The sequence below is a fragment of the Coturnix japonica genome, chromosome 2, assembly GCF_001577835.2.
Source record: "Coturnix japonica isolate 7356 chromosome 2, Coturnix japonica 2.1, whole genome shotgun sequence".
NCBI classification, from domain to species: Eukaryota; Metazoa; Chordata; class Aves; order Galliformes; family Phasianidae; genus Coturnix; species Coturnix japonica.
The window spans coordinates 123,281,884-123,300,440 of NC_029517.1; the positions used below are offsets into that span (position 1 = coordinate 123,281,884).

At 38.2% G+C, this 18,557-nt stretch overlaps 1 protein-coding gene across 7 annotated transcripts in view; it reads left to right on the top strand.

Moving 5' to 3' along the window:
* The window catches only part of COL14A1 (collagen type XIV alpha 1 chain), a 105,794-nt gene that overhangs the window by 7,619 nt on the left and 79,618 nt on the right, over window positions 1-18,557 (top strand). For 5 of the 7 annotated variants that reach the window (XM_015856185.1, XM_015856187.1, XM_015856188.2 and 2 more), the window contains exons 3-5: window positions 509-625; window positions 2,171-2,314; window positions 5,233-5,319. The exons of the other annotated variants lie outside the window; for them this stretch is intronic. In XM_015856185.1, the coding sequence (XP_015711671.1) occupies window positions 509-625; window positions 2,171-2,314; window positions 5,233-5,319 (348 nt within the window). The remainder of the gene's footprint in view (window positions 1-508; window positions 626-2,170; window positions 2,315-5,232; window positions 5,320-18,557) is intronic. 7 annotated transcript variants of the gene reach the window in all.

Genomic DNA, 18,557 nt, shown 5'->3' on the forward strand with positions numbered 1-18,557 from the left:
GGGCAGCTGATTCTTCTTCTGCCTTGTGCATGCCTGTCTTTCCTCTTGGATACAGTGCCTTCACAAAGCTTTGAAAATTTGGCCCTGTGTGACTTCAAATGTGGGGCAACACCCACAATAATGTGAAGTAAAGGAAGCTGTCTATGTAACACACACTGTCAGCATAAGCAGGGAGAGCAATTTGAATTCCGTTGTATTAACAAAGAGCATTTGTATTACCAGCTTTGCCTGCTAAACTAGAGTCTTAACATCTAACACTGTTTGTTTTCCTGTCTTCTTCTAAGTTGTTAGCTTGTTTTTGTAAACAGTTAAATAAAAGGTATGTCTGAGGGAAGTAGTGCACCTGGGGACGTTGTTTTACAAACTAATAAACTGATATGTGACATTTGGAATAACCTGCATCCTTTACTGTTAAAATGTTGTATCGTCTTCCTACATGTTTGTTATAATGTTTAAAATTGACCATTTCCTTTATTTGAATTTAAATGTTTTCTTTCCCCACTTGCAGTGTCTCCACCAACAAGGCTAAGGTATAATGTAGTCAATCCTGACAGTGTACAGATCTCTTGGAAAGCCCCCAAAGGGCAGTTCAGTGGATATAAGCTGCTTGTCACTCCAAGTTCAGGTAAAATGAAAATCTATTTATTCTCTTGCAAGGTGAAATTACTGTGGCATCTAGACTTAAGGATAGGCAGCTTTCCTGAGGCTAATGTCACCTTCTAGGAATAAGGAACTGAGAGCAAAATGTGGGTAAGAGTATTGACCATTCAACAGAAGAGTGAAATTTATTGAAGGACCGTGTAATCATAGGCACAAAATATGGGAACTGAAGGTACCTCTACTTCATGTGTAGTCCTTGGGATTGTCACTGAGTACTTGTCTTGGCCTTTCTTCCAGTGGGGTGTAAAGAAGACTATAGGAAGTGCTTGAGGGAGAACAGAGGAATGCTATTTCATTCAGAGCTTTGAGATGGATTTCTCTGGGCCTTCTCCCATGGTGAACTTCTCAGAAAAACCAACAGGATTTTAGAACAAACATGAGCATAAAATTATATTTTCAGGTTTTCATTCAAAAACATTTTTAAAAACAGAAGATGAAGTGGCTATATAAAGCTATCTTATGGAGGTACTACTTCTCTATGTATTTCCGTTTAGCTAAAATGCAGAAGTATGTACCTCTTTTTATATAAAGTCTCCTGAGAAAGGGGCAAAATGGAAGTCTGTGAAACAGCTGTGTTGTTATGTGCATTTCTGTATTAGTTACTTTTCATTTTATTATGCTTTATGAGCCTCTTGTCATCAGACAGCATGTTCCTTAATGGTATCACATAATACTTCTCTTGGATGATGGGTAAGACCATCTTCTCAGCAAGTCTGGTGTCAATTTGGAGGCAGTGATTGACAGGCTAGAAGGTTGCTGTTCAAAGGGATCTGGACAGCTGAGAACTGGGCTGACAGAAACCTTGTGAAGTTTCATGAAAGAAATATATGAAAATCTTACGAAACAAATGCAATTTCAAATTTGCAGAGACCACTTAAGGGAGAGTGGAAACTTAAGGGAGCTGGCTTGCTTTTAATAGTTCCCAGTACCAGGGCAAGAAACGATATGCATGAACTGCAATGCAGAAAGTATTGCATCAGGAACATGACCAAATGCTGTCACAGGTGGCCCAGGGAAGTCATGGAGCTTCCTTCTGTGGAGGTGTTAGAAAGGTGTCTATACATGGTCTTGGGCAAATGTCTGTAGGTTGCCCTGCTTGAATTGTACAAAATGAGGTCTGGAAGTCCTTTCCAGCATCAACCAAATTATCATTCTGTTTATCCTACATAGTTATGTGATTTCACATTATTAAACTTAAGTCTGTAGTTTTTGTTGCATAAAGTACTTCTCTGCTTTGTGAGTTGATTATTTGATTTTGCACTTTATTTAATAAAATCTCATTGCCCAAACACTTTTTTCTTTTACTGATTGTGATAGATTTTTTGGCTATTCCTTGACTTCTTGCTTTTCAGTGATGTCCTCTGGCCTACTTGTCTGGATAGTTCCAAAAGTGAACAATAATGTACACTTGGGTCTTGGTTGAGTTTGAGGTGGTTTTATCTCTCTACATTTACCTTTCTAACAAGGAAGCAATTACATCTTTGCTTTTTTTTGATCTTTTCTGTTACAGGTGGAAAAACCAATCAACTTATTCTTCAAAACACTGCAACCAAAGCAATTATTCAGGGTCTCATTCCAGATCAAAACTATGCCCTTCAGATCATTGCATTCAGTGATGACAAGGAGAGTAAGCCAGCCCAAGGGCAGTTCAGAAGTACGTATCTTTTATACCTTACATGCTGAGTGCATCTATCATTCAGCATATTTTATGAAGCTGTAACAAACTGATATTGAAAGTAATCATGGAAATACAGTTTCTTCTGTTGGTAGAAGGCTGGTTGGAACCATAGACTTTTTCTGATACAGTTAGAGGCCTGAATGAATACAGTTGCACAGGAGTTCCTTTCTTTGGGCTATTTTTGTTTCTTTTGGTTTGGAATCCCTGTCTTTGCTGTTCCTTTGTGAATTTAGCCAGTGTCTTTTGGAAGAGAATCTTCTGTGAGCGTGGGTAGTAATCTGATATATCAAAAAGTTTCCCTCCCTGATTCCAGTTGTTTTTATTAAAGATTTGTGTAGCTGTGCCAACTGACAAATAGTTATTTGTTCAGTGATACTGTGAAAGGCTAAATTCTTACTGGTCTTAAACTGTCAAATATGTTTACAAACTGTGCTTAAGGCTCTTATCTGACCTATTCATGTTGTTAGTATTTCTGTTGAAGTAAAAATGTAGTGTTATAAGAAATTCAAATAAAACACCGATTTATCTTCCTTTGCATCTTAAGTGGCACTGTCAGTTTGGTTAATGAAGAGAAAAATGTGTCAGTTTGGAGGTGTGTGAAATCATGCTGAATTAATTCCCTTGATGCTAAGTATTTTAATAACTGTTTGTGGAAGATGCTGCTTGCTCTGTGTGCTAAATCACTTTACTCTTAGGATGAACACAAGACAAAATATGCTGACTGATTGATGTGCTGTATGTCAGAGTCTTTCTAGCTTTTTATCACTGCTACCATGTATTTATTCTTTTAAGTACCATCCCAGTTAGGAAACCCACAAAACCACAGATTACTTCAGCATTAAACCATCAGAAAGCTATACCCGCTTCTATAAAATTAGGCGTGGTTCCATTTTAAACTAGCTCTGTTCCTAAGGAAAAGCAGAGCTGGCAGCTTGATTTAACAATGTGGGGTTAAGTTCTGTTTGGTATACTCTGCTGCCAATGCAAACATGTAAACCTTAACAAGATGTGAGTTTCATTTGACCATATGAACGATGCCTTACATAAATAAAACCAGGAATGATGTGTATACAAAAATTTCCTCTTATCCTCTATTCCATTTTTTTTCCTTTCTCTGACAAATGCATTGACTCTAAAGATGAGAAAAGGTCAAACAAATACAAAACTTTGAGAATATCCTGGACATTAGTGCACTTGGAATATGTATGTGATGCACTGGAATTGTTTGATGTACAAAGAGCTGCTCTTGATCCTACAGTAAAATTTTATTGTTAAGAATATTCCTGTTATAAAGTTAGACATGCTTTCTTTTTCTGTTGTTGCTTGTAAATTATTATACAAGATCACCGGGAGATTTCTTCTTTTTAAGATGCATCTATAAAAGTGTAGTTGGTAAGTTCATTGCCTGTGTGAACATGTGAAAAAAACTGATGTCTTTCTTATGCATTTAGGTTGTTGTTATTATTTTGATGAAAGAGCTTTCCCCAAACCAAAAATCTGTCAGGTTGTGACTGACTTATCTCCTGGGAGAATTTCCAGACTGTTCCATTTCTCTTTAGAGCCATTCCTCCACAGTGTTGGCTTGTACTCATTATTGGAAGGAACATTCTTACTTGCTAAGCAGTGGTGTCCTTTTTGTTTAGCATTACTCTGGCTATTTTTACTACTTTTATTTTAATTAGAATGGAGTAAAAAAAGAAAAAGTTACTTTTTAGACCAGTATCCTTATTTCTTTACATGGAGCAAGGATGTTGTTCGTTCTTTGGAGGATTTGCATATTGAGAGATTTGACAATGGCCTGTTGTCTTCCTAAGACCTTAAGACGGTCTTGAGATTATATTCTGGATTCAGACTTGAGAGAATGTTTCAGATGCTCCATATACAGTTGGTTTAAATCAGTGTAATCCATTTGGCTTTCGTTTCACTTCTGTAAAACAGAATACCTGTGTTGTCCATTTTATATTGTGTGTTTCAAGAGATAACTGATAAGCTTTCACTGTCTCACAATGTTTTGGGAAGGACATAGCACACAGTGACTCTGATCCAGGATAAGATTTGCTGCCTGCTTGAATGAATGTTGGTCATAATCCAGGTCTACATAAGCTAAGGTTTTTAACTGGAGAAAATTTTCCCTTCCATGGAATATCCTTTTCACTTTTATTTTATCCCAGGCTGTTCCTGGCCATTGTAGACTGTAGGGGTTTTGACACCAATTAACATTCTAAAGAAATTATATATTTCTTCTTCTGCGAGATATATAGATATAGATAATATATACATATATATTTCTTCCTGACATAAAAATAATATATAAAAATATTAAGGATAGCTAATCAAGCTAGATCCTGCTAGGCTTTTATATATCTAAGACCTAGTAAAGGAGGTATCCTACCCGCTTGCAAGACAGGAAACTATTAAAGTGTAAGCATTGGAACAGCTCTGCTGTTGTGGGAATACTTGGTGCCCTGAACATAGAATTGGGCATGGGATTTAAGCTGATTTTTGCAAAGAAGATAATGTAATAGCTGGCTTATGTGATCTTGTGCTGGATGACCTGCAGTAGAACTCTGCAGTACTGGACTTTGCCCAACTAGCTTTGCCAACTTCTGGAGTTTTATTTCCAGTGCTGACTCTTATTATAGGTTTAGATGGTGATGTCACTGTATTTGGACTCTCCTCAATGAGGAGAATCACTTTTGAGAACTTCAGTGTGGACAGAAGGGAGTGGGGGGGGCAGAATTGTGAAGTAATAAGCACAAAGAGAATGAAAGAACAGTCACTTGTTACCTAAACATATTGCAAGGTATTGTGTGAAGTGTCTTTATTTGAAAAAGGAAAACAACATGCTTCTGACTGCTCTGTTTCTTGTTTATTTTTTCCCCTTATTTTTCTAGTTAAAGATATAGAAAGAAGAAAAGAAACAAGTAAATCCAAGGTGAAGGATCCAGAAAAAACAAATGCGAGTAAACCAGCTCCAGAAGGTCAGATGTGACTTGGGTGATATTCTGATAATAACCACCTTCTTTGTTTAACTTGGCCACTGCATAGATTTTCTTTAAGTCATTGCCTTACATCTTGTTCCCAGGGTGGTTGAGTTGAACAGAAGGGAAATAACAGTATTTCCATGAATTTTGGGGAGTTTCTACAACATAGGAATCACTTCTAGTTCTGTTTTGTCACTTTATCAGTGAGCACCAACTACTGCTATGAATAGCATAAAGCAGGATTTGAACCTTCATTTAAAAAATAAATAATTAAATCATACTACCTTTACTTCCCCACTGGGTACACTAGTTACAAAAATGAAATAAAATTGTATGCATGTATTTGTGTGGGTGGGGGCATTTTTAAATAGATCTTATTTCATATAATTTCTTTTAATGCATTTATATATGTGTGTGACATCATGTCATCTTGCCTGCAAGACAGACTTAGCTAGTTAGTGTTAACACCTACATAAAATGAAATGGATATTCTTCAATCATTATGATATCATAACTTGTTATCTCTGTCCTAAGGAGGGTCTTATATTTGAAAGAATTTGAAATACTGTGATGGGGAAAAAACTTTTGTCTAGTTGTGAAGAGTTAATCTTCTATTAAAATGTGATATTGCTTATCATAAGAAACTCATCTAGAATGGGAAGCAACATCTATTTGAAGCTTTAAGTTCTTTGGTTGTATCAGTGTAGCTTGTGTCAGAGCAAAGTACACTTTCATCTAGCAGTTGTGGGAAGTTCTTGCCATATTCTAAAGTTATTGAAAACTGGGAAAGCAAAATGTGTCAATCTATGAAATTGGCCAAAAAGGGGTAAAAAAGCCAAAACCTACCAGCAACACCAAAACACAATTATGCTGATTTGTATGAATCTTGCTTTTGTTTAAACGCAAATGCAGCTATATTGTAATGTGATGTATTTTTTTCTTACTGTCTAGCTATTGCACATATCTTATGCATAGCATAATGATTCATCAAAGTGATGGAGAGTCCAAGTCAATGACTTCAGGGAGAATGGAGTGAGAGTCCAGGCAAAAAAGTTGTGCAGAAATAACAATGTCAGCAAAAAAAATACTTAGCAATGAATTCAGAAATGAAGCATAAATAATAATGGTATCATTTTTTTTCTACCTCAAACTGAAATTGGATCATTGAATGGAAAACAAAATAAATCTCAACGTGTCTCTGAAAGAAATTAGAGCAAAATATTATGGTAAAACTGTGAAGAATAACTTGATCCTCTGCAGATGTTTGACAGGAAATGATCGGAGTGTGACCTAGAGAATTAGTCACTTATTTAGACCTAAAGAATTAGATGCTTAATTAGTTTCATAACAGGTTGGTGTTATGTCCGTATTTGATGCACTTAATAGCATCTCTGATACATTTTATGTCTGTGTTGTATCTTTAGATAAGTTGGTGATGCCATAAGAGTTAACAGTACAAAAAAACCCTCCAACAGTTGGGTAGTCTTATGATATATTACCTGAAAATGGAGCAATCTTTGCCCACAAAACAAACTGAAAACAACCATTGTCCAAACTGATATTGTCGGGAAGTGGTCACTGCTTCTGTTCTTGTCCTGGCTGGAAGGGTAGCAAAAGCTTATTTAACCATTTCTGCAAGTACTAGAGCCATGTTTTGAAGCATCCTGGGGGATGGTTAGAGAAGAGGAGACTGGATGATCTTTGCAGGACTTACAGAGGCAAAGGTCATCATTCATTCTTCTACACGTGAAAAACCGTCTCTCAACATTCTCTGATGTGAATGTTAGAACAAGTTTGGCATTTTATAGGTCATGTAATCATGACTTGTTGCTTTGGGGCAAAACCACTCATGTGTAGCAACAAACTTGTTAAAATGTACAGAAAGTGTGTGAATGCAGTCCATAACATCAGTATGTGCATTAAGACAGCTCTTACCAGTTGATCCATGTTTATGGAGCTGATTTTTCTGAAGGGCACCATAATTATTGAAAGTTGTTTTTGGTAAATACTTAACTAATAACTTTCTTCAGGGAACAACTCTGCCAAGTGGTTTGTGTGGCTCATTAGCAAGTTTTCCAGCAGCTCTAGTAACCCAGGTTGAAATTCTCCATGTGATGTGTCCTGCCTGTTCAGATAGTTTGAAAAGATTTATTCCTTTCTTTCCTGCTCTAAGTACTGTGCTCTTATCTCACATAAACGTCCAGTGCATGTCAGTAATGTCACCGTGCCAAATTAATTCACCTTTTAATTTATACATCGGATGTTAACAGTATCTTTGATTTCTAGAAAGCTCTTCTAGTTCTTCTCTACAGATAATTTCAAGTGTTGAATCTTCTTCCTGTATTTCTCAGAACCTGTCAGTTTTCAGCTTAGTGACAGATTTATCACTGCTGCACACTCAGTAACGTCAGAAGCCTTTTTTCTTCCTCTCAGTTGAGATCAAGTTCATGGACTCACCTTCATTCAGCATGCGCTGATATCTGAGTACTTGTACCTTGGCACCTCTCCAATTCCGTCATGTACAAAGCTCCTTTCTGCACAGTGAAAGGGATTAATACGTTCTTTGCCTTCTCAGATGTTTTATAGTTTTTCAAAGAACTTCTAGGAGTGATTCTGTAGTCACATCCCTTTAGGGAGGGAAGAATCACAGTGTTTTGACTGCATCCTGTGGCAAGTACGTGACTGTGTCCTTTCAAGTGTTTCAGTTCATGCCTGTAAAGTTTTCAGACAATGATCTCAATGACAATAACAAAACACAGTGGGACAATTCACTTTTTTGCTTGCAAGCTTTATTTTGGGACTTTTTTTTTTTTTTTTTTTTTTAATGAGAGTTGTTGCAGGTTGGCTTAGGTTATCAGCCAAACTCCCACTTAGTTACTTTTTTCATGAGGATGGTGAGAGAAAATAGGAAGAGCAAAAATATTGTGTTGTGGTTTAACCAGGCAGGTAGATAAGCACCGCACGGTTATTTGTTCCCTTCTCCTTGTCTCACATTGGGACAGGGAGAGAATCGAGACAGCGGGGAGGCAGAATGAACAACAAAGTAGATCTTGTGAGTTGGTATAAGAACTGTTTACTAAGACAGAAAAGGAGGTGAGGGGGGAGGAGGAGGAGAATCTCTAGTAATGATAATTATATGTATAAAAAAGTAAGTGATATACAAGCAGTTGCTCACCACCTGCTGCCTGATGCCCAGCCAGACCCTACAGAGGAGAAAATCGACTTTGTCCCAGCTGAAATTTGGACAGAATGCTCACGGATTTTTTGCCAAATGCCATCGCAGGCAGGTCAGACGTAACTTGAGGAAAAAGGACTTCATTTATTACCAGTTAAAATAATAATTAAAAAGAAAACAAAAACAAACAAAAAAGCAACAAAACTAATTGGGTAATAGGGTACAAAACCACAGGCATTAAAAATAAACTTGCCTTCCTCTCTTCCCTGAATGGTTTTTTTTTTTGTGTGTGTGTATGTTTTTCTTCTTCCAGTGCTGTGCACGTTATTAAGTAATAAAAAATACTTAAAGTTCTGTAAAATATATCAGCATATGAATCTGATGCTTGGATTATAATAGCTCTTGCAGTAACATCACGCTGGTCTTTGGATGCTGATAGAAATGAGAGGTGCAGTAAACTTGAAAAACATCCTGGTTTGTTTTCTTCTTCCAATACCTCTGCAGGTAATCTTTAGTATTCACCCAGTAGCTATTGAATGTTGCATAGTGTAGGAGAAAAATCCAGAGATTAAGATTCTGTTCAGCAGAAGAGACTAATGATCTAACTTACTAATTTGTCTGTTTATTAGCTGTGTCCATAAATACTGCTAGATAATGTGAAATCAGTGCTGTGAGGTATTTTACTTAGCTCCAGGAATGAATACCTTCTGAGATACTGCTCTGTTGGCTGCGTTTCTTAATTTTACTCACTTCATCCTGGCTAGCATAACTGCAGATGTTGGGTTTAGTTATGATGTTTTTTGTTTTCCTGTGGCATTTTTAAAAACTACTTGCTGAATTGTAGGCTGCAGAACTCATTAATTATGTCTTTGTGCAGCCTATAATTGGTTGTATTAACAGTGTTTCATTGTGCTTTCTGGAGGGCACTTCAGCTTTTGCATTATGAGTAAGCAGAAGAAAGAGATCATGACTGTTTTGTGTGGGCATATTTCTCAGTGCCATTCTATTCTTCCTAAGCATTCTGTCTCGTCAGTTTGTTGTATGTTAGTCTGTTTCTGCAATCTTAGGCTAAAAGTAAAGGTTATTGGAAAGTACTTTCCTCTCACTGTCAGTATGAATTCTTTTGTCCTAGTTAGTGACTGCTGAATCTAATCATCCAGTACAGTCAGACAGATTTGCCATAGCTGCATGGCCCCATATTCAACCAGCAGGAAGGCTGAGTATGTATTCATAGTTAAGTTCCTAGCATGTGCACATTTGGCCACAAAGATCAACAGAGTAACTCAGGGTACATACCAACGAAAACATCAGTGGCCTCTTCCTGTTTACCTCTCCAGCTGATCAGGATGAAAGCCAACAAGCAGGAAATAAAATATGAGCCCTTCAGTAACTGATGCTTGGATCCCCTTGTCTCTAATTGTGTCATGCAGGCAAACACACAGGCAGACAGGTCTCTCAGTTGACCTTCACAGCAGAATATCTCCAGACCTGGACATCCTAGTATTTGATGTAGAGGCACACAGATATCTGGCCCAAGCTAATAACTGCTTTGATACCTGGCTCCCAAGCTGCTTTCCCTGTTTTCAGGTAGTTTTGCTTGATTTTCATTAGACTTTATATATAGACACATGTACCCTTGCTTCTCCTGTTGCTAGCATTGTGGATATGTGAGAGCTCATGAACTGTCATCCTCACTGCAGTTACTGACAGTGTAGATAGAACTTGTTCTGGTTGGTATCACAGGCATGTGAGCTTGTGGCGGTGACTTTAGATGCTGACATTCAAAGCTACATACATGTACAGAGAGTAGTGTGTTTCTCATGCAGAATAGTAGCTACAAAAGGAATTTAATGAAGAGATGGGACAGTGTCTGATTATTGGGCATAGGATTTTTATCTTTTTATTTTCCCATGCTAGTTCTTCTACAAATTACTTCGATATCTCCCTTTCCCATCATTTGGTTCCTCCACTAAGCATATAATACTAAGGCTTAGACAATCTTCAAATAGTGCGTGGAATGACAGAATGACTTGGGTTGGAAGGGTCCCAAAGGATCATCAGGTTCCAACCCCTTTGCCACAGGCAGGGCCACCAACCTCCAGATCAGATACTAGACCAGGCTGCCCAGGGCTCCATTCAACCTGGTCTTGAACATCTACAGGGATGGGGCTTCCAGAGTTTCTCTGGGCAGCCTGAGAAAATAGCTGTCTTCTGATGGACTTGGGAATAATCCTGTAAGAGTTTTATTCAGGTTCTCCCAAGTCTCATTGTTCCTTCATGCTCCTTTGTGTACAAAGGCAAGCATAACCTAATATAATGTGGGTTTGCTTGTATTTTAGCAACTGCATTATCTACCTCCCTCTTATTTATTAGTTCGTGTTTGATCTTTCTTTACAGGTCTCAAAAGATATTCATCCAGTATTAGACCATGTCTGACCAGCTATAATCAGAACAATACAGAAAAAATAGCATTATTTGGAGGTTTTTTTTCCTCGATATGCCATGTAGATATTGACCTCCTTTATGTTAGAGCACATAGCAGACCTAGAGCTATGCTAGGAAGTGGTATTTTTCTGGTTTGGATGCTTACTGTAGTATCTAAGCATTGCTATGGAGTAAGTATAATACCTGCTTGTTTTAGCATATGCTATTATATTAAAGTTAATATCAACTTAAAAATGAATTTATCATCCCTGTTTCTATGTGGGGTAGCCTCAGATCCCCATCTGTGTCTCTTGAGAAGACTGGGGAGTGCTTGGACCATGCTTTAGCATATTTGAAGCATTCTGGACTGCCACAAAACCTTGGCAAGCATTTATAGTTATGCTTCCCTCAACATACTCCTCTGACTACTCTAAGATAGCTCAGCCCTAGGGACTATTTTATAGACTCACTTTTGTTTCAGTCTCTCTCACTTTTATACTTGGCTCCTTTCTCAGGCTTTTTTTCTACCTATTAGAGAATCTGTGTTACATTTGTCTCTACTGCCACTAATGAAAGCAGCACCTGATCATCAGACTTTGCCAGTAAGATTCTCACTTGAATCCAGGTGTGTCAGTGGTTTCCTGATTTAGTGCTAAAATGTCTCTAATTTCTAAAGGGATCCTATAAACACAAGCCAACACTTTGAAGAGGTAGATAATATCAGGACAAGGGGCAGCGGTTTTAGGTTGAAGGTGGGAAGATTTAGGTTGGATATCAGGAGGAAGTTCTTTACTGTGAGGGTGGTGAGGTGGTGGAACAGGCTGCTCAGGGAGGTTGTGGATACCCCATCCATGGAGGTGTTCAAGGCCAGGTTGGATGGGGCCCTGGACAGGTTGGTCCATCTATTAAATGTGGAGGTTGGCAGCCCTGCCTGTGACTTCTTCCTCAACTTCAGGTGATGCAAATATCTGCTTAAAAACTGGACATGAAGAAGACTTAACTGAATATGTATTTGACATATAAATTTAGGATATCCAATCCAAGCCAGGTGTAATTCGATGAGAGGTATTTGTCAAGTTTCTATGCCAGTCTGTAAACCTGCGAACCACCATACAGAGCTTTGTATATTAGGAACTTCTTGCTGGCTACTGGATGACTTCCAGGAAGACTCTGTTGCAAGGAATCTCTTGAATAAACTACCTCATTGTTTGGAAAGTTTAGCTCATTGTGTTTTGGATGGTCACTGCTTATTCCAAGAGTTCATCCTATGAATTTCTCTGGAGGGGGACATAGCTAAACCTTTGAATCCTCTGGCTACTTGCAACTTGGATTTCCTTTTTTCAATGGCAGTGTTTTTATGGATCTGGCCGCAGTCCTTCGGCAGACTCCTTCCTGCCTCCCACAACAGGAAAACCTGATAGGATGAATCAGTGCTGAGATGAGCAGAGCTTTTGAATGCTTTCTCTTTGCCATCCTTCTGAGATTTTGAGAAAACCAAACATGCTACTACATTTACATATTTTAATAATGTGTTTCCAACAGTTGTACAGGAGACTGTTCTCCAGAATCAGATAAATGTGCTAGCTATGTTGCTTTTCTTCTATTGGTGTTATGATTATGTGCACGTGTATTGTTGTGTATTACCTCTCATACAAAGTTCCACAACAGTCAGAAGCTGAAGGTTGGGCAGATTGCCTTTCGGTTATTTACAGTCTCCTTCCTTGTCCCTCTTTAGGAACTCTCTTTGAACACACCTGTTTATGAAAAATAGACACAACATTGACAGATATCTACAGAACCTGTAGCTCATGGAAAAAAAAAAAAAGTAAAATGAAAAAGGTGCAATTTATAGCTCTCTTTCTACTCAACCAGTGTGGATAAAGACAGCCTAAATGTAAGTTTCAGCTTTATCATGAAATCAGCCAGCTCCTAATACCAGTGTGTTCAGGTTTGTAATCCTTCAGTTACAAAATCTTAGGTTAATAACCCTTAGTTTATAAGATGTGTATCCTCATATGTCAGCACAGGAAGGACATCTTGGTAAGTCTGAACTGTTTCCAATTGAACACCCTCCCCCCGCCCTATGTGGGCTTTTTAGAGTTTTTTGGTAGTTTTCCCCAAGGCATTGACTTCTTTGTGTAATCAGATCTTAGCTGAAGTGGGAGATTGCACTCATACTTGAATGACTGATTAATAGAAGCTCAGGTGAGTGAAAAGTCATTCTTTTCAAACTACTTTTCAGATTACTTTTCAGCTCTTCAGGTTATTAGCTGTGGAGCATCCATCCAATCATCAGGGTGCACTGACATGGTTTGATTCTGCTAGCAGACTGTTACCTTAAGTTAGATTCAGGGTCTGTGTTGACATGTTTCATTACTTAAATACTTTCATTGCTACTATGGAGAGGCACTCCTTAACAGCTCTTAATCGTGTGACAGCATGAATTCTTTTTACTTCCATTTGAAGGCTTGCTTCTGACTATGTACATTCCAGTTGAATACCTCTGTACTTCATGAGTGTTGGTTGTCTTTCAAAGAAGTCTCTACCTCCTTTTTGAAACTGAAGCCGAATAGTAGTGCATTTAATATTTGTGTGTCAGTGTTGGAAGAGTGAGCCATAAAAAGCTATGATGAGGTGGTAAAAGACTACATCAGCACCATCTGCTGCATTAATAATAAACACCAAGGTGGAAGACTGAGACTCTCTTGTAAGAAAGCTATAATCATAAAAGATTGATGCATCGACACATTAATCTGTCATTAAGCTGCATTGCTTTGTGCTCTTGGCTACAGCACGTGAGATTAAAACTAACATTTGGTACCTGTTTTCATGGACTGTGTTCCCTGAGATGGCCTTCTCCTGAATGAAGCTAGGAGATACTAAGTCTTTTGCTTCTGAGCTGTTTGCTGTACAAGTTCCTTTTAAGGGGTACTCCTTACACCTTGAGAGGAAAGTCTTGTTCTACAGTTAGTCTCTTTTATCTGATACTAATGCTGTTGATAAACATTAAGCAGGAGCTTGTAGTGACGAGAGGTGAGTTCAGGGTCATTTTCACCGTCACTGCTTAATCTAAAGGTCTTTGTGCTCTTTAATACAGGACTCTAATTCTGGCTTTGATGTCAGCACCTTTTGCCTGGTGCCCTGTATGCTTGGTAAGCCTTGTTAAGCTACACCTCTTGGTTAGAAAATTGTTCTTCAGTTGCTGAAACAGAATTTATTGACATGGCAGAGTAGTTCTTGTTTTCCTTCTCCAAGGTATTCTCTGCGGTCTTGCCTGTCTGGTTATCGGTACTGACTGTACTTATCTGTCAGCGCATAATGAGGGAGTCCTTTTTCCTTATCCTGCTGCTGGATTTTGTGTGTTTCTGCTTGGCTCATTATTTTCCTGTGAATGGAGCCATGGTATTCTCATACCTTGCTCTCCTGGAATCCTTGATCAAGCCAGTGCTTCTGTGGAGAATGTCTGAGCACATTAGGTTACCTTGTATGCAGGAAGTTAGCAGTAGGAGGTTTACTGAGTGGTGCAAACAGCTATTTCATGAGTAAATGTTAGCCTTGGGGGGTATTTAGGTTTGTCTTGTTTATGTAGTACTAAAAATCTCTTGTCTTTTGCACTAATCTTTCGTAAGAATGATGAAGGGAGTAAAGCTGTAAATTTTGAGCACAGGATGGTAGCTCCTTTGAAAAGACTAAATTGGCTGTAGCCTTTAAAATATCACTCGTATCTCATCACTCCTGTCCCAGCCTCCAGCATCTCCCAGACTCAGCTTTCAAGTTTAGCTCAATGCCTAGGGGGCAGACAGGTGGTGTCAAACTATGGCAGATGTTTCTGCCTTAAGTTTCATAATGTTTAGTGTTTCTTAGTTCTGTTAAGAAGTAGCAATAAACATCAGTTGGAAGCAATGATGATGTATCTGTTAGAGCTTGGCTGAGATACTTTTATGACTTTGGTGAGGCACTTCTGCTTCCCTCAGTCTTAAAAAAGGCAAATGATGCTCAGAAGCTCCTGTTTTGTCTCAACCAAATGGGAGGTCCTTTGCAAACCTTGCTGTTAATATGTTATTAATCTGAGTATGGTGTTACTTTATGTATAGTTTCTTTATTTTTATCTACTCATATAGGAGGGATTGTGGAGCATTGGGGTAAATGATTGTGACAAAGGGGACATAGTATCTTCCCACGTTGAACTTCAGTTTCAGGAAAGATTTCAGCAGTATGCTTTGTTCTGTATTGCTGATGCCTAGTTGGAAGAGCTATTGAAATAAATACATTGAACTCAGTTTAAATGCAGACTGGTTTAAACATATTTCTTGTATCTAGGTGCACAGAAAAAGGGAGTTTGTTGGTGGTATTTGGGAAGGTGATTCACTGCTATCAAACAGCAGTGATCTGCAAGAAAACATCAGAGTTATTCTTCACATCTCTTCTGTCACTCAAGGAAATTGAAAGGCTAAGGTTTAGGTGGAAAGTTGTACAAGGCTTTGTAGAAGAAATCTTTGAACATCTCAATAAGCTGGAGCATTCTTGCTGCAGAATTACAACTGTTACTCAGTGCTTATGGAAAGATGCATAGAAAAGAGAAACATGCTTCTCTTTCTGACACTTGAGAATTATTACTACTAAATGCAGGTGAACATATTAGTGTGTTTTATCATCTACTGCTAGTTAGTTTTGTGGCTTTATATTTCAAAGGTATGCTTTCAATAATAACATTTATTTATGGCTGTGTGCTTCATGAAAGAAGCAAAATACTGTTAACCATATACAGTCAAATGCGCATAAAATCTTCTAAGCATGGTTAGACAACAGATTCAGTAAGTGTTAATGTTGAAACTCTCCAAAATAACAAATCTGTGGGCCTGCCAATTTGGCTATAGGCATTTTCTGGAACAAGATGGTGCATGAGAAAGGGCTGTCTGCTTTATTTTATTTTGGGATTCTTTTAGGGAGCAGGGATGAGCTTCTAACCTCATTGGGCTGCTCTTTCAACCTAATAATGTTCCAGCATTTGAGCCTTTCAAATTCAAGCTAGGTCTGGATCTAGTTCAAAGAAAAGCAGTTATGTTGTATTCATTTGTCTGGTCCATAGCCTGACATGTGGGATGTGTTAAACTGAGGTCTAAGGGCAAAGATGATATCACCAGCACAGTGCAATAATGTCAGTGTCAGAAGTGTGAACCAGGGAGCAGAGGACTGACTTCTCTTTGTTGGTCATGCTTTATTCATAAGGTATTTTTCAGTTCTGTCAAGCTTTTGCTCTTTGTTACCCCATGAAGGAGTCTCCCCATCATACCTTATTATTACTGACCTCCGCTTGAACTTTCTTCCTTTACACTATTTGACTTTTCCACTGTGACAAGGAAAAAGAAAGGAAAAGAAGTATTGCAGACTCGGAAAGAATTATAGTCTTAACTTGTCCTTGCAGAAGTGTGTGTTTTGGCTCTTGAAAATGAGAACAGTTTCATACCAAAGGGAGGAAAAATATCAAATGTGTTTCTGCAAAATGTATCATAGCTACATGCAATTTGAACTGGTTATTCTAAGGCACCGAATCCCCCTGTGTGGCAGTGTCTATTTGCTGCTTCTCCCTTTTTCTTTCAGAGAACTGTCAAAGATTAGTAGTATCAACTCTAAGAGTCAAAAAGTTGCTACTCTGACCTAATCATCATTTTTCTATTTGTTTCTGTAAACTCACAGAATGCATGTATGAAAAAGAGAATAATAGCAGGTTGAAAATGTAGCCATGGAGAGGTAGTCAGTGTTTTCAGAAGCTTGCAGACCCTGCTTTGTTCAACACATCCTTGCTGCTGCCAGAGCCCCTCCCAGTCCAACTCTGTGCTCCATTTCCTTCATGGGATTTCTCAGGGGTCACATTTTTGTAGGCTTCAGTAACTCTATTTTTTCAGAAGGATTGAGCTGGATAACTTTCTCAGCATTGCCATCATTGGCTTCATTGGAAGCCAAATTCTGACATGGGTCTTGGTAGTGCAATTAGAACTTAAACTGCAGAATTGCAGGCAAGTGAGTCATCTTTAATGTCTGGAGCCTTGAGGGATCAAAGGAAGGAAACTTCATCTGGTAGATGCAGAAGTCTTTCAATGATGATTATTCTTTCAAAGATTTCATTGTAACAAAGGCAGTTAACTTCATTTTTTTTCTGATGATGACATGACTGTGAGCAATACTGAAGTAGGTTAATTTGCACAAGCAAATAACTTGTCTGAACACACAAGCCTTGCAGTTCTGAGCTGGTGTCTTTAAAGGTGACATGCTAAGCCTCTTAAAGTCTTCCCCTTCATTCATGAGGAAGTGAGCAGATTGAGCTCCTTCCTCTTCAGTGAACTGCTTGACTGAATGGCAAGTTCCTTTTGCCAAATAATACCAGGAAGACTGTAAATTTGTTATAGAAGGGTGGGGAATTTGTTACTTTCTCCCTGAGAAACTCCCCCAGCTGATGTACTGGAGATAGTTGCTGTTGTAAAATAAAGAATACTGCCTTCTGACTTTTGGATGTGTCATTTCCATTATTTTCTCTAATTGAAAAGTTGCAGGCTCTATTACTGTTTGGTGTGTATTGCCATACTTGAAGTAGATCTAGAAAAACACTGTCTGTGTAAGATTAGGAGACATACAAAATCAGGCAACAGGTCATCTCCCTATTCTCCTGCTCTTGAAACACCAGTGTTCTTAATAAGTGGGTGACAGAGAAATGACTATCACAACCTGATCACAGTGACCAAGTTTGGAGTTCACTGAAGTGCTGGGTTTTGAAATAGTTTTTATATGAAATTATATGCTTTCAACCTCATTCAAGAGATGTCTTTGAGGAAATTGCCTGTTAAAGTTGCATTCTGATATTTAAAAAGTTCATAATTATCCTCGAAGGCTATAACAGTCCTTGACTATCTATGGTTGTATGCAAAGGTTATTGGAAAAAGACTTCTGCTGGAACTGGTAATGGAAACTGGCTTTTCTCAGTGGGGTGTGTAAATTAGTTGCTACACAGTATGTCTTTTAGAATAACTTGATAAGATAGGATGATATTTGGTGTTTTTATTCCTATCAGGTTATGAAAATTTCTGTATGGGATGTTATTCTATTTAATATCTCACTGTTGTTTATTCCATTTTAGGGATCTTTCTACAGTTCTATTAAGTACAACAAGGAGAAAGCATAAGCAAATAGTGGGTGTACAGAAGTAACAAAACCTAAATGTTTTATGCAGAAAAGATTCAACAAGTATCTCCTGTCTACGAAGAATGAATCGTTTTTTCACATTCTGTGGCATTGCAGTACAATCTTGGATCAAACCACACATGCTAACAGAAAATAATTGAATGATGCTATTTACACTGATCTGATGATGTGGAAATAAAATATTGAAAGGAATGCGGTTATTGTTTTCTTTATTCTCCGATCTTTGCTGCACTGAACGGATTCACTGGAACCAATAAAGAGTTCTGTTCACAAAGCTGTAACTGCAGTATTAAACTTTGCACGCAAAACTAGTTGTCAAGAAAATAATTCTGTCTAGGCTGCTAACTGGGTTTCACAGTTAGCATGAAATCATAGGAGTTTTGAAGGGGTATGCAGCCACACAAATCCTGCTATCCTCACTGAGCTATACAATTCAACT